This window comes from Exophiala xenobiotica (assembly GCF_000835505.1).
Source record: "Exophiala xenobiotica strain CBS 118157 unplaced genomic scaffold supercont1.1, whole genome shotgun sequence".
NCBI lineage: Eukaryota > Fungi > Ascomycota > Eurotiomycetes > Chaetothyriales > Herpotrichiellaceae > Exophiala > Exophiala xenobiotica.
In genome coordinates, this window is record NW_013562494.1 from 1,118,657 (window position 1) to 1,134,211 (window position 15,555).

Sequence of the window (15,555 nt, forward strand, 5' to 3'; positions counted from 1 at the left end):
GCCCAATTCAATGCGTGATGAGTACTACGATAGAAGATAGGAGACTCATAGCAGCCCAGAATACTGATACAATGCTGTATCATTTGTTGGCCGTAATCAACTGGTATCTACAAATGTAATTTAAAGCTTCGAACAGATTCCCGCCCTTTTCTCCAACAAACAGTTGCGTAAGAATCGTGCAAACATTGACGCATCCCATTTCAGCTCCCATGCAATGCCGTAACATCGAGCCGTGCTGAGTTCTGAATTCCGTGACAGACTTTGGGGCCTCGAATCGGTGATTGAAACAGAGAACGTCACCCACAAGTCCATCTAATTCCTTCCGATCATGGCTCTTCTAGACCTTTGCCGGTGGAGGCCCGCCAGATCCTGCCTCCAAGACATGCGTGTGGTTGTCTGCGCGATGAACCACGCCGTTCTCTTCCTGGTAACATACTTTTGAGCTCAGCACCCAATCATCCTCCAGAACTTCGTCCATGGTTGCTCGTTCAGCAGGATCGACTTTGAGCATTCGACCGATGATATGACGGCTCTCCCTGGGTAGAATGCGCAATAGTCGCCAAGGACCTTTGATCACCTCTTGCTTGTCTCCACTCGAGGTCGTGGGCCTTGAATCGGTTTCCGGACTTTCTGAGTGATGGTGATGGTGGGAGTGGCTGGCTGCCTCTGACGGACGTCGTGAGCCGTTTTCTTCCTCTGGTGACAAAGTGGAGCTCTTTCTCGGTTTGGAATCTGGAACTGGCGTTCCTGGCGTTGGTGGAGAGACGAATAACTTGTAAGAGTTGTCGACAAGTCGAGGTTGCTTCCACGGGAATCTACGCAATGTCATGCAGCAAAAGATGATTGCCAAGGACCAAATGTCGGTAGCAGTTGGATCATACTTCTTCTCTTCGTACACCTCAGGAGCAAGGTAAGGATCGGATCCGACGATACCTGAACCATGTTAGAACCACATCGTCACATTTCTGGACTGAGACTCACCAGATGCAAGCACAATCTCGTTCTCAAAAGGATATCTGAACACTGTTGCACTGCCGAAGTCGATCAACTTCATGATGCCGTGTTCGCTCACAACCACATTATCCAACTTTAAATCGCGGTGTGCCAACCCCATACTGTGTAAATAGCTGACACCGTTAACAATCTGGAGAAAAGCACAGGCGATCTCTTCCCGGGACATTTTGCCAGTCATGACAATGGCGAACAAGTCATAGGGCGCATACTCCATGACTTCGTACCATCTGTTGTTTTCCTGGATGATGTCCATGGTCTCGATGATGTTTCCATGGTGTAGCGTTGAACCAATACAAAACTCGGCGGTGACCTTCTTCGAGTAGTCCTTTTCACTCTCCCACGAATGCCTGTCTCGAAATTGCTTGACGGCGAACGTAACACCATCGCTGCTTCGCTTGAGTAGTCTGACCGAACCACCAGCCCCGGATCCGAGGACTTTGCCAAACTTGCCGTACTTGGCCTCAAGACTGTGTTCGTCGGCGAAAGGGACCGCGGCTGGAGGTGCTTGGTGAGGAGGGGTTCTTGTCCCTGACTTCGTCGATGTCGATTTCCTCGATGCAGGAGCTGAGGTTGCCGGTGACTCTTGTTGATGCTTATGCTTGTGGCCATGCCCACCCAGCCTGAAAAATCGCTTTAGTTCAGACATGGACCCATGCTTCTTTCCATCCAACCCACCCTTCTCACTATTCTCACTGACATGCGAATAAGGGTCTTTCTTTCCCCCGAATATTGACGACCGCTTTTCAGAGCCTGCGAGATCGCTACTACTTCCTGGCCGAGGTATCCGCTCCGCTGCAGCCGCAATCGCCGGTGCCAGCGAATGTCTTCCTGTGCTTCCGAAATGACGTGGTTCGACTTTTGCCTCGGCCTTAGCTGGCTGGGGAGAGGCTGGCTGGGGAGATGCAGGTCGAAGCTTTGGGGTTCCTACAGGGCTCTGGTCTACCGGACTCGCGGATTCAGATGGACCGATCTCGAACTTTGGCACTCTCTTTTCCTGGCCAATGGTAGGTTTCTCGCCGGATGCTGGTCTGGAGATGGGGTGAGAAGGTGAGGTGGTCTGAGAGAGCGCTCTGCCTTGAGACTCGGGAGGAGGGGAGGTTTGTGGTGTGATCGCATCTTGTTTTTGATGACTTTTACCTGCTCCAACGCTGTCGGTTCTCCCATCTTTGGAGCCGTGAGGTGTCAAAGGTGGTGACTGAAACGCTGAAGATATTGAGCCATGGCCCGGTCGTATCGAGCTTCTTGGTGTTCCAGGGACATCGCTGTCCCTTGATGGCACCTAAACCTGCGTCAGTCCGTCTCCTGCGGCCGAGCACGTTGACATACCCGTGAAGGTGGCATTGAAACCGGCTCGTAAGCAAAATTAGCCATCCGATTTTCCTGCAATCGAGACTTCTGTAGAGACATGGCCAAATTTCTAATCTGCTCGTGCGCCTCTGGTCCAAGTTCTTCGTCTGTTATGACTCCCTTCTGCGGATCACGCTGCGAGCCGTCTAGGGGATCTATTTCTTCATCTTGCGAAGCGAATCGAACGTTGGGTTGTACATCCTCCTCTTTATCACGATTTTGTTCTCTCCCAGCATTTGAATCTATATTCCAGGTCAGCTGGCGATGTGGAGCAGGCGGTCCGCTTTAAAGTACCTGATTCTTTCTTCGAGTCATCACCCGGTAGAAACATTGCTGAAAGTTTGGAGGTCATTTCGGCGGCGTTTTTGCTATACGGGAAGGTTTGCGGTGGTGTCGACAGCGATCGACGACATGAACGAGGGCTGATTCGGCCTTAATTGAGTTTCTGGGTCGCAGCAGTGAATTACAGAGCGGATGAATCTGAAGCAGAGCGCATGTTAGCCAGAATTACGAACTCGACAGGAGCAGCGGGAACAGATGAGCTAATACGGGAGCGCACGAGCATTTGCCGGGTCAGTGGAGAAATATAGCTCACAGATGATGCCAGATTATATACAGACGTCCATCGAGGCAAACGAGAATGTAGATAGAAGCGGACCTGTGGAGTGTGGTGAAACAGCAGGATGGCAGTGTCTTTCACGGTGGCATATGAAGATGTGATGCCCCTTCCCTCGTTTTCCTACGAGTAATAAATAGTACGGGCAAAACTGCGGTACTGCAGTAGGAGAAATGGCACGCCAACGAGAGTGGGATGTTCTCCGGTGGCTGCCCCGCCATAACATCTTTTGACCCGATTGTCTTTCTCCCCGATTAATCAAGCCATGAGCCTCGCTTCTCTCAGATGATAATACTCCGACCTACGTAGACACCGAACAGTCTATTCAAAAGTCATTTCTGCGGACTCCCAACACCGATCGTCGTAACCCATGTTCCCAGGCCATTACTCGTACCACCTCATATCCTATTGTCCGGTCGGCAACTCTACAGTCCTGCCATCACAGCACCCTGCGTTTCTTGTACACCTGTCTCCCGGCTACCCCGGATAGCTGGATAACTGACAAACCACTGTTGGCCCGACTTACGAGATATTCCCTCGTCTGCCTGAAACTTTGCAGGCGTGAGATCAAGACGTCATCTCTCTATTCGTATTCCCGACACGAAGAGTCAGTGGTTGTCATGCCTCGGTACTCTATTTAGGAATGCTCGTGATTGCGTTGAGGATAGTAGATTAATATACATGTGCCATAAGCCAGTCTAGGCAAAAGTATCTAACATGCTCCAGTCTCCTCGAGGCTATACACTCCCCTCGTCAAAACTTCTATCTCCCCGCGGGGGCCTTCTGAATCCAAGAAATCTTCGGCATCCATGACATATTACCATCGCACCGCAGCATTTAGATCTTCATTTCGTACGACATGGCTGATCCACCGAGCTTCGGCCCAGCTGCATCCTCGGTGTTGTCTCGGCAGCGGACTACTGACACTCTAGAGGATCGTCAAGGTAGGAGTGCTAGTCGGTTAGAAGAGTGCTGTTAACCTCATGGTCCTCATCCTGGTAGATCAAGTCCAATTGGTATAAATTGTGATCCAATTGGGGAGTGGGCAGGTCGATCAATCAGCCTTGGCTCCGAGGTAAAGTTGTCTGCATCCAGGTACTGGATTACAGTACACATCTGTCGCTGGGCCATTGCCAGCTGGGATTTCGCCCAGTGGCTCTTCTCGTAGCTTTCCTCGCGCGGCCACTGCTGGAGGCTGGGACCGAGGTGGCATCACACTGTCCATCTCCAACAGGTTGAGTGGTGTGCTGTGCCAGCTCTGTTCGGATCGCCCGTTTGGATGAAGAACTGACTTTCCTGATAGCAGTCTGTAGATGGGCGTGCCGGGTTGTAGGCGTTGCCATCAAGCTTTGCTGCAGTTCATCCCGGTTACGGCACAACATTGACGCCAATCGACTTGCATTGCCAGATGATACTCTTGCAGAGACCTTCTAGGCTGAGCCCGGACAGTCTTAGTTCGCTCTTCTTGATTTTTGCAATCTCATAGATGTGTTTGAGTGTGACTGTACCAACGCTGTCACGGCCTGGTTGATTTGCACCTTTGATTTTGCCTTTGAACTCCTTGACCCCAGCGGCCTGAAGAAGCAGCCAGGACGTCATCGGTGTCCTTATATCGAAAGAGAATGTGCGATCGGGTCGGACTGTAACTCGAGCTGGGATGGGAACGCCAGGAGTGATATGAGCAGTGCGGGCATTGAACTCCTTCACAAACGTGAGCCAGTTGAGTCTCCACCACAATTGAAGCTCCTTCATACCTTGCAGAAATCGATGCTCTTCACGCCTTTACTACCCAGAGCTGGGCCGACAGGCGGACTAGGGCTTGCTTGACCAGCGCCAACTATCAGTTTGACAACTTGGTCGCGAGCAGGCATTTTTTTAGCCATGACGGGCAGGCTTCGAAGTAGTGAAGAGGAAAGCTATCAGGGGGCGGTCGCCTGAGCTGGGGTGTTGTCTGCCAGGTGGCCGGTTACCAGTAACTTCTGCCCACGGTGGTCAAGAAATGGATTGTGTCGACGAGGTTGTTGATGATGGCAGAACAAGTCGAAAATCCATTCACAAGCAGAAACGCGACCAGTAGCTGTGAAAAGTTTAGCGTCATCAGGGTTAACTTAGCCCACTTGTTGCACGTCCCAGGCGGATCCGCCTTCAGTCAGCAGAAATTGGCAGCCTAATAGGTGCCTAAAGCCCCTGGAAAAATGGCCGAGAGGCGCCCACAAGGCACTGAACCGATCTCATTCGTTGAAGTGACGTCTTGTGCCTGTTGTATTTCTCCAGCGACGCAGTTTCATCAACCTATCTTTCCTTAAAAACACACCATCCTGCACTTTGCCTCGTCCTACCTAGATTTCGATTGCAGTCCCCTAAACAATATGAATTGGTTTAAGCAGCAATTGGCCAACGTCGTCGGTACCGAAGAGCCCGAATATGGGCCTTCAGCCATACGGCCTGTCACCAAACAGGCAGAGACAAAGCCATATTCCATCCTTAGCAAGGATGACCTACGATGGAAGGCCCTGGACCATACCAATGTCGAGACCGAGACCTTTTATTTCTTTACGGACGACGGGATGACGTCCTGGGTTCAGGTCATCTACAGCAATGTTGGGTAAGATCTTTTCATACACACCGCTTGCGCAAAGCTGACTGGGAGATAGTGGCATCCGTACTACCTGTCAATTCAACAGTAAGATCTTCGACCATGAGGGCCCTGGCAAACACCAGTGGTGCTCAGACCAGTTACACAACTTTGGTTTCGACGAACCGCAGACGAGTTTCTACGCCGACAGTATGGCCATGGAATTAAACGAAGCCGGTGATGCATACACGATCAAATCGGCCAGGAATGAAGACTGCATTATCAATCTGACCGTCACAAGGAAAGCCCCAGGATTTCAAGTCGGCAACGATGGTACAACCTACTTTGGACCAGATCCCGCCGAACCCTGGGGTTCGATGCGACATGCCTTCTGGCCTAGATGCTCCGTCACCGGTACCATGCAGACACCCTCAAAGACATACGAAATGAAGGGAAGAGGAATGTATGTGTATGCTCTCCAAGGCATGAAGCCTCACCATTTGGCATGCAGGTGGAATTTTGTCAATTTCCAAACACCAACTTACTCAGCTGTCCTGATGGAATACACAACACCCCAGTCTTATGGGAAGACGGTGGTATCAGTTGGCGGTATCGCCAAAGACGATGAACTCGTCACTGCCGGTCTTTGTGAGGCCAAACATGTCACTTCGAAGCCGGAAACCGAGAATGACTGGCCTGAACCAAGAACAGTTTCTTTCGAATGGAAGGATCAGCATGACGGCAAGACTGTGGTTGGAGAAATCAACGGTGATCTCCCACCGAAAAGCGATCGGATCGAGGTTCTCGCTCATTTGCCCGGATTCGTAAAGTCCTTCATCCAAGGCGCGACGGGCCTGAAGCCACATATCTTCCAGGTAAGTAGGTTCAAAAAGCGTAGATTTCTGTTGCTGACCAAGATAGTACTCCTCGAAAGATCAACTGACACTGAAAGTGAAAGATGGCGAGCAAGAAGTGTCCGAAAAGGGCCAGCTGTTCTGTGAAGCCACCTTCATATCCTGACGAACTCACGTATGTGTATAATGACCTACATAGAATTGGCCGGTCGGATGACCTACGATTGGATATATTGGCAGTTCTAATGTCTAATGCCCTAAGCCCTGATTCCCCTCTCTTACAACGTCTTATCAGATCTCTTCACTTGGGCTTCAAAAAGCCCTCACATGCCGGACTGACATGTGAAATACTTTGTTACAAACGTTCTCACCTCACCTCACCTCACCTCACTTTCTACATCCGTTCTTGACAAGTCTCGACTCACCTCATAGCGCTATCTTCCAGCACACCTTCGTCTCTCGCATTGTCACTCCTCCCAACACACCACCGTCTCGCACATCGACAACTTCAGCCAAACACACATCAACCTTGCTATCCAGAAACACAAGCTCCTTTCATCCCACGATAGTTTCCAAGATGCCCATTCCTACACCAGTCAAATCTTACGGTCTGGCCCGTCCTGGTGTTGCCCTCCCACGGAGACATCGGCTCAGAGCTAGGAACGCCGATGCGATCCAAGGTGTCAGTATGTGCAAGACCATCTTTTGCGGCCCGCTCCCTGAGATTCCACACCCAATGCTGACTGTGCCTTCTCTACAGCTAGACCGGCCATTCGGTACGGCCACCCTTAGCATCAACTTCCAGGTTATGGCGCTCTGAGCTGACACCACTGATTTCGGAACAGACGTCTCGCTCGTCGCGGCGGTGTCCTCAGAATTCAGAAAGAGATCTACGACGAAGCCAGAAAGGTCCTCAGAGATCGTCTTGCTGAGGTACGTCGCAAATTGCTCAGCATGCTCAGCCCTGAAGACTGCAATGTAGCCTGTGACCTGCGAGCCAATGTCTGACCTCGCACATCTCAGATACTCCGCAAATTGGTGGCACTGTTGGGCGGCTCCGACCGTGAGAGAGCTCAGGCATGTGTTCAAGACCCTGGCCGCAAGGTGCGTCTCCTCTCCTCTCTAGCTTGCCTGCAGGTTCTTGTTCATGACGACTGGGCTGACGTGGTTATGGTTATATAGACTGTGACTACACAAGATGTAGTCTGGATACTGTACCGAGTACGTCTCATCTTCAAGTCCATCATGGGCCAAAGGGAAATTGACAGTCTGCCGCAGATGAACCAACCTATCTACGGCTTCGAATCGCCCTATACTGGAGAACGACGACGAGGTGCGATGCTGCCATGGCGGACTTGAACTGGCAAGACCGGCATTACCCAGCTGTATTCACTCAGCATGTGATGGGATCTTCTCGCTTCTCAACCGTGCATGTCACCACTGTTTGGCGGAATGGCGTTTCGTGTCTCTATGGTCTTCGTGGGTTCGATGAGAAAGGACAGAACACATGCCAGGAAATCAGGATTGGAGCCTTTGATGAGGATGAAATGGTCAATCGGAGCACTAGCACATTAAGCATGAAGACTTGTCAGTTGGATTGAAGACACCTTGGGAAGAAGCTGTTGGTTACATGCAAGGAAAAGCCAAACAATGCGAACGACTTGGCTCGAAAGTCCGGTTGGACATGTTGAGAAAGGTCACTACTGCTACTGGATTCTTCAACACTGTGATCAGCCTGGTCTAGAGTCTCTTGACAGACTAGCAATGAAAGAAGATTCTATGACCGGTGGTCATCGTCACAGAACAAACATCCTCCTTTACCCATGGGCTGCCTCGAGCTTAAAACCCCTCTAAGTTACTCATCACTCTCTGGGAGCGGTACTCACCGTCTCGGACACTCCCCCAGGTCGTCATCTGGCTCGCCTTTCACGATGCCTTGTACTTTGTGTCTTTATGTCTCCGGATGCCATAGGTAAGATTGGGGAAGAGGCACACAAAAGTAAGCAGGTAACCTCGTGTTCATTGTCGGGTACTTTTATTCAGCCTCTTGGCCGCCCATCAAAAACTAGGCTAACATTCTAACAACAGCTTTCCTGTCGTCCTCCGGCCTTCCAGATCTTTATGCGCCATCACGGCATCCTTGAGAGGGTAGATCTTATAGATCTTGATTTTCAGCTTGCCCGACTTGATCAGATCAAGAACGCCATTGGCATAAAATTCCAGCTCTTCGCGGGTCACGATATAATTCATCAGCGTCGAGCGCATGATGGAAACGTTCTTTGCTGACAGTCTGGCAACGTTGAATGGCGGGATGGCTCCGCTTGCTGTAGGCGTTGTCAGTTTGCAGGCTTGAGTTAGACATGAGCTCGTCAGGGTCTTACCGTTTCCGAAGTATACGACCTTACTCTTCCTCTTAGCGACCTCGAGGTCACCTTCGTACGTGTCCTTACCTACACCATCGTACGTGCAGTCCACGCCCTTTCCGTCTGTGAGTTTCATGACCTGCTCAACCCAGCTCGGTCCGTCCGTTTTCTTGTAGTCAATGACATGCGTGGCACCGTTTTCTTTCGCGAGTGCGCATTTTTCCGGGCCTCCAGCTGTTCCAATTACCGTGACGCCCGTGTCCCTCAGGATCTGACAGAGCAAAAGACCCATTCCTCCGGCTGCGGCATGCACAAGCACAGTCTCGCCTTTCTTCGCCGGGTATGCTTCCTTGACCAAGCTCAATGCTGTCATGCCCATAAGGAATCCGCCTACTGCATCTTCATCGGACACACCATCTGGGATCTTGACGACTTTTTCGGCAGGCACGGCTGTGTATTCCGCGTAGCCACCAAACTTGATCCATACAACGCGGTCGCCCTCCTTGAATCCAAGTGGGTTTGAGCCCTCAACTTTGGCGATTGTGCCCGACGCTTCTTGTCCGATGACCATAGGCAGGCCACCGGGTGCAGGATACAAGCCTGTGCGGAAGTACGTATCGATAAAGTTCACGCCTGCGAAGTGGTTCTTGACGAGGACTTGTCCGTCGGAGAGTGTAGGGACTGGGTGCGAGTCGGTATACTTCATGACATCGGCGCCGCCATTCTCGGGGACCACGATGGCTTTCATCTTGGAGGGTATGGAGGACATCGTGCGAGCGGTCAGTGGACGAGACGGGTTATGAAGAGGTGTCTGTTTGACCTGCGAGGTAAGTGCAAGTAACCGGATGGTTGCGCTTGTTCGAGTAGCAGTGGAGATTGCAGTCAATGGCAGTCTCGTCCGGAGAAAGGCCAAGGACATGGACCTGATTTACGAAATGATGGAAGAGCAAAGGGATCCTCGAAGAATGCTCACTTGACTGAACGACTTGGATGACCAGCTGTGCTATATTAGAGCGATTGCAGGAGCAGACTGCGCACGACTCGCCGTAGAAATATATTTCCCCACCTCGCTCGTCATTTGTAAGAGTGCGGTATCATCCCCGCACGCACGGCAATGTCGAGCTCAAGAGCAAGACCAGCATTTGCCCAGAGGGACCGAAGGACGGGGCACGACGGAGAATATCCCGCTCACGCCCACTTCAACGCTGGTAAGAACGATGCCCTTAGCTGCACGGCGAATGTCCGGTTGTTGGCATACACAGTATCTTGATTGCGTGATGTACTGATATCTTCAGTACAAAAACAATAGGAAACAAGTCAGGGATTGAGGCTGAGGTGCCTAACTTAGGAGTCGACCATATCCCAACATACACGCCGCTTCAAAAAAAAGGGCTGATCAGAGGCCTTCTTGGCCAAAGCCATTCAACGGTAGTCGGACTTCCGTCAATCAACCGGTGTATAACAAGTACGTACCGTTCCTTGGCTGACAATCCCTCTGGCAAACAGTGTTCAATAAGCAACGTGCAGAAGCCGTATCCCGTCAGTACGAGGTCTGTTCACCATGGCTTTACCATGCTGCACAAGTCAGGAGATTATATCCGACGGAGTGTACAGGTTGATGATCCGGGTGAAGGGCTGAATCGATGACAGGCCGATAAGAAAGCGGAAAGCGCACTGTGGTGAAACCTGTAAAGGGTGTAGGGTAGCGAACACCGGTTGATCATATCGAAATGCTTGCGCCCGATTGAGCTGGGGAACCTCCCGCCTGGTTTTCAGCTGTCTAACCGGTGTTGTCTTGATCAGCATGTCAGCTGCTCTCTGGAATGGTCGCACAGAAGCTCCCTCATAGGTGATATAATTCCAAGCGATGGTGTGCAAAGCATTGACGACACTTCGAAGTGGTGTGAGGACAATAGCCATCGGCATATAGCATGGCACGTTATTTGGAACTTCTCTCCGATGATTTTCTGACGATCAAATGCTCGTGAAAACAGCTGTTCGTAAATCATTTGTTCGAGAACGCCATTGACAAGTTGCCAACGAGGCTTGGGCAGACACCGCCGTGATGGCAAGCCTTGCCACTGGTTCGACCCAATGAATGCTGCGCCGCGATTATGCACATGGAGGATTGTGGCATTGACCCAGTCGTCGATCTGTCAGGCACTCTGCATATCTGAGTGGCTGTCGCTTGAGCATGGAATGATAAAGAGCCCATCAAAGCCATTCGGGCTCTCGAGGTGACCAGAGAACACATTCTTCATATGTCAGAAGTCAATTGGAGGACCTCACCTCAGCATCTGTCATAAGTACATTGCAGTATGCCCTGCCATTAAAGAAGTAGAACATATCTAGGCCCTGGGAATGGGTCGGACCTGTAAGCACGATGGAGGCAGAAGTGCCGAAGGATTGTCGGTCAGTCACGCACGACGGCGTCTTCCAGTATTCTGCATCATGTCCTTTGAGGATTTCTAGGATCGGGTGATGATTGTTTCCTGCTTAGATCGGCTCGTGTTTTCCTGCATTTGAAGGATGGATTTGCATCGAGGCCACAGTCAAAAAATGCAGAGAGGCCTTTACAGAGGCGAATCCCATGGTTCTTGAGTGGAAAGGCCCAGGGCACGTACGCAAGCAATGCATTAGAGGCAGCAGCTAGACAGCACGTTATAGCTAATGGGAACAGGAGGCGTTAGGCGAAGAGTTAGCATCATGCAGAGTGAATTGTGGGGGATGTCCTGTTGATCCAATTGAACTCTCTACAAGTCCTCAAGTCCAATTTTCAAGCCGTTCAGGGCACCAAAGGCCTCATTCTTCACCGGACACCGCCTTTCCACGCACGAAACCTCCACTTTGCCTCAAACATTTGAGAACTCTTGCATATGCCAAAACTCCCTCCCGGATGGCACGCATTAGCGGGCCGTTGGCATTATCCTTTCATTCCTTCTCAATCACCCGTTCTTCGTCGTATCACTAACCTGCACCAAATCTTCCCGGGACTCGCGCGTTGACCAACTCTACAAGCGCCGGCATCCTCCTGCAAGCCATTGTTGTCCTCTGTGACCAAACTATCAGCCTGAGACGAACCTGCTACAAGGACCCCTCCCGTCTTCTCCAGACTTCCTACAGGCGACTAGGAAGCAGCAGAGAATATACAACAGTTACCTGGGTTGCCCTGTGTCACGACACTCTGTCCCCCAGTCTTTTGCCCGTCAGGTTACAGATGATATGCTGATTTCGATCTGGACTGCCACGGTTCTTACACTGCCTGCGCCTTCTGCAAACCATTGCCAAACCGACCACCCCAACACGCAACGCCTCAGGTGAAACAATACGACTGACAAGCCTTGTGCAACAGCGCGTCTTTTGGACATTGTTTACTGTCGTCAGGCGATGGTATTCTTAAGGAGAGTCTCTCCAGAGGAAAAAGCTGATTAAGTCGTATCTGGCAATGAGTTCGTGGTCCATGACATGGTTGTTGAGTCGACTCAATCAAGATGACGCAAGTATGGCCGCCGTCTCCATGTGTGGAGGACGAAGAAGTATCTCTGGCAAAGGAACATCTGCTTGATGTTCCCATACATCAGTTAAAGACCGACAATCAACCCGCAGGCAGTCGGGGTTCGGTGAATCAATACCCCATCATCGTCGACAGTGATGATCCAGACGCAGCCAACAAACAACATGATTCCAACTCGGACAATGTGCGTTCGAAGAAGCACAAGGAGTCCGCCGATACTGATGCTCCCGCAAACACCGAGAAGAGATTCATCTTAGTATCTGATAAGACGGCGCTTGAGGAGGAACCAACATCGGAGACTTTCCACAGATCCAAGTCTACTACCCAACTTGACAAACAGGAAGCGCAGAAGGAAAGGCCCCAAGTGTCAAGGATACATACGGACTTCGGCCCTGGTCTGGATGGTCCGACAGCTCGTTGGCGGCAGCCCTCATCTTATCCGCACACTTCCCAGCCAATGCCTGGCTCCGTGTCTGGTGGACCACAATCTGGGCCTAACCTGCTGTCACCTATGGACGTTCATCGTCCTAGAAGGTCACGGTCAGTACATCAAGCCACCCGTCCAGCTCATAACGACAGCAGTGACTCTGAGCACGTCTCGAAGTCGAAGAGAAGCCATGAGCGCAGTCGAAGCACGGCTCGAAAACAAAGCTATCCGCAATCTGATCGCTCTGACACCGAGTACATGAAGAGCCCGACACAGTCTAGGAGCGATCGCAAAACGACTGACGGGTTTAGCAGCAGAGCTCAGCGTTACCGTAGCCCGGCTCCATCAAAGGGAGGCTTTGTTGGCTACAGCTATACATCTCAAGAGCATATCACTCCGCCACAGAGCCCTAAGCCCATGCTAGAACACACACCATCTTCGATCCTAGACTGGAATGCATCGGGTTATCCGTCCTCCAGACGTGGTACCGGACAACTTATCTCTGAATCACCCTACACTTCCTCTGCTGAAGAGAGACGTAGTAGAAAACAGGGCTCAGAAGATGAAAAGAGGAATAGACGTGCAAGCCGATCACGACGAAGATCGCACTATTACCCTCAGGAGGGCGACAAGCCTTCAATGAGTCGAGCTACATCTCGTCGTCGGGAAAGAGGGTTTAAAGACGAGTCAAACCGTGGGTCTTTTTCGTCGGATGAGAGGGCACGTCGTGAACAACACATCCCACTCTCGGCGCGAACACCTAAAGCCATGGAAGACTATTTCAACAGGGCGCTAAGCGTGAAGCAAAGCAGACGATCTGGGCATAATAACGACCATTCACGACCCGTGTCCCCGCTTGCGTCGCCGCCAGAGAGTCCGCCGCGAACACCACGCGGTGACAAAGCGCCAAGGGAGTATTTCGAACCACCTTTGAGCACTGCCAACACCTCAAAACCGCGATCACGTCCTCCTTCAGTGGATGACAGCTATTTCAACAATCTCAAGCCCCTGACTACCCTCCTAGGTGCGGCAACATTAGGTGCTTCTTTGGCTTCGAAGGCAATGCCGAGCTCGTCGAGATCGAGCACTTCCCTGTCGACGCTGGAAACGCCCAGTAGCGGCAGCCAGAGCAGGCCAAACAGCGGACAAAGATCAAGAAAGCCTTCTCCAGTCTCCGAAGAAGTTCCTAAAGTCACCTATACGCTGTCCAGGAACAATTCTTTCGCAAGCAAAGATGAAGGTCAACCAACACGGACCACGACATATGCAATACATGAAGATCGAACGCTGCAGAAGACTTCTACTTACGTGCCAGCGCCTGTTGAAAGCCCACGAACGGCAACGAGAGCCGCATCGTATTCATACCCGTTGGAAGCTCCAAGACCACCTGCACCTTACAGGGCAATGTCTACCACATCAACGCAAGCTTTCCAGCAGTATCTCCACGTCACGACTCAGCAGCCAGTGGTGTCGGCTCCGGTATCGCCTGAGGTGGTCAGCACTCCTTCGACTGTCCCACCCCGATCAAGCGTTCCACCATTGTGTCCCAGGTCAAGCCCCATCGCTGGACTAAGTGACTGGTACACTATTCGGGAAATGCCCTTCCTGGACTTCTGTCCATCTTGTATGAGCTTCTTGGGTGGCACTCGCTTTCGGGATCACTTCATTCCAAGCCTGCCTAAAGATTCCAGACGGCCTGTCCTGTGCGCCATGAGCAGGCCATGGATCCGCCTTGCATGGTTGCAATCTGCGAAACAGGAGAGAAAGGACCTGTCGCTTGTCTGGGACTTGAGCAGCCCTCCTCCCGAAGGTACGAGGCCTTGTCCCGGCTCCGAGCCAGAACACCGAAGATGGTACCATCTCACCGATCCGAGGACTAAGAGACCGGTGGAGGGCTTCAATATATGCTCAGCATGTGTCATGAAGGTTGACCTGACGTTCCCTCAACTGCGATCTCACCTGTTCGACAGGCCACGCGACAAACTGAATGAGGAAAAGGTGTGCAATCTCAGTAGCACAAGTCGTCACTTCTGGTCCATACTCGCGGAGTTGGAAAGATTGGCAGAGCGTCGGCACAGAGAACAGCTGCGGCAGAGGGACATTCAAGACTTTGTCGAATACATCCGTCGGATGTCTCGACATCGCGAATGCGCAAAAGATGCGATGCTAGCGACTGCGTCTTGGCACTTCATACCTGATCTCCCTGAATTCACAATTTGCGAGGAATGTTTCGAAGAGGTAGTCTGGCCTCTCAGGGATTGGCCTATTGCGCGGGAAGTGTCCAAGACGCTGAAAATAGTGCCCAATCTGCGGAGAAGCCAGCTCCTACCGGGAATAAGTTGCCAGCTCTACAGTGATCGGATGAGGAGGGTTTTCCGCGAAGCTGTCACTAAGAATGATTTCGAAAGTCTGAAGACGGCAGCAAGGCATAGGTATAGTATGGAACATCGTCTGCAGGAGCTGCACAAGCGTTATGACGCGGAACAGCAAGCTGGCTGGGACAGACGGGCGGAGATGGAACAAAACATAGCGTTTTGGAAGTCGATTGAATGAGTTTACGATTTATGATGCATGAGTGAATGGGTTACGAGAATCAAAATCTAATGCCTGGGTGGAGGATAAATGGGCCAGATTGAAAACGGGTAACCTAAAGGCAATTCCAAAGGGTCGAGCTCTGGGTGCTCTGGCCTGGTTCATGACCATAATACAATTACTTTCTGAACTACTGTACTATTCCTCGGTCGCAAGGTTTGTAGATTGTAGGTAAGGGAGAAAGTCACAGCCTGACACGTGACTATCAGCTTCGGCATACCTTCCTCTTGATTCCGTAGAACGATGTTCAAGC

At 51.3% G+C, this 15,555-nt stretch overlaps 6 protein-coding genes across 6 annotated transcripts; 3 read left to right on the forward strand and 3 right to left on the reverse strand.

Annotated features, from left to right (window-relative positions):
- Positions 1–55: 55 nt before the first annotated feature.
- Positions 56–3,087, reverse strand: PV05_00444 (uncharacterized protein). Its single transcript, XM_013465339.1, has 5 exons — positions 2,957–3,087; positions 2,656–2,841; positions 2,341–2,603; positions 982–2,293; positions 56–933 (listed from the first exon to the last, which is right to left on the reverse strand). The coding sequence occupies exons 2-5, from the start codon at positions 2,711–2,713 to the stop codon at positions 338–340; spliced, it is 2,229 nt and encodes a 742-aa protein (XP_013320793.1). The 5' UTR covers positions 2,714–2,841; positions 2,957–3,087; the 3' UTR covers positions 56–337.
- Positions 3,088–3,603: 516 nt separating this feature from the next.
- Positions 3,604–5,001, reverse strand: PV05_00445 (ribosomal protein L11). The gene is made up of 2 exons (XM_013465340.1): positions 4,732–5,001; positions 3,604–4,678 (listed from the first exon to the last, which is right to left on the reverse strand). The coding sequence occupies exons 1-2, from the start codon at positions 4,858–4,860 to the stop codon at positions 4,346–4,348; spliced, it is 462 nt and encodes a 153-aa protein (XP_013320794.1). The 5' UTR covers positions 4,861–5,001; the 3' UTR covers positions 3,604–4,345.
- A 236-nt stretch (positions 5,002–5,237) lies between these two features.
- On the forward strand, positions 5,238–6,827 carry PV05_00446 (uncharacterized protein). Its single transcript, XM_013465341.1, has 3 exons — positions 5,238–5,582; positions 5,632–6,427; positions 6,474–6,827. Exons 1-3 carry the CDS (start codon positions 5,347–5,349, stop codon positions 6,570–6,572), a joined length of 1,131 nt encoding a protein of 376 aa, XP_013320795.1. The 5' UTR covers positions 5,238–5,346; the 3' UTR covers positions 6,573–6,827.
- PV05_00447 (uncharacterized protein) lies at positions 6,807–7,765 on the forward strand (the record flags this gene model as incomplete). The annotated part of the gene is made up of 5 exons (XM_013465342.1): positions 6,807–7,092; positions 7,167–7,182; positions 7,252–7,339; positions 7,430–7,510; positions 7,589–7,765. The coding sequence occupies exons 1-5, from the start codon at positions 6,984–6,986 to the stop codon at positions 7,763–7,765; spliced, it is 471 nt and encodes a 156-aa protein (XP_013320796.1). The 5' UTR covers positions 6,807–6,983.
- A 403-nt stretch (positions 7,766–8,168) lies between these two features.
- Positions 8,169–9,779, reverse strand: PV05_00448 (uncharacterized protein). The gene is made up of 2 exons (XM_013465343.1): positions 8,788–9,779; positions 8,169–8,730 (listed from the first exon to the last, which is right to left on the reverse strand). The coding sequence occupies exons 1-2, from the start codon at positions 9,686–9,688 to the stop codon at positions 8,477–8,479; spliced, it is 1,155 nt and encodes a 384-aa protein (XP_013320797.1). The 5' UTR covers positions 9,689–9,779; the 3' UTR covers positions 8,169–8,476.
- A 1,825-nt stretch (positions 9,780–11,604) lies between these two features.
- PV05_00449 (uncharacterized protein) lies at positions 11,605–15,432 on the forward strand. Its single transcript, XM_013465344.1, has one exon. The coding sequence runs from the start codon at positions 12,261–12,263 to the stop codon at positions 15,261–15,263; it is 3,003 nt and encodes a 1,000-aa protein (XP_013320798.1). The 5' UTR covers positions 11,605–12,260; the 3' UTR covers positions 15,264–15,432.
- The last annotated feature ends 123 nt before the right edge of the window (positions 15,433–15,555 follow it).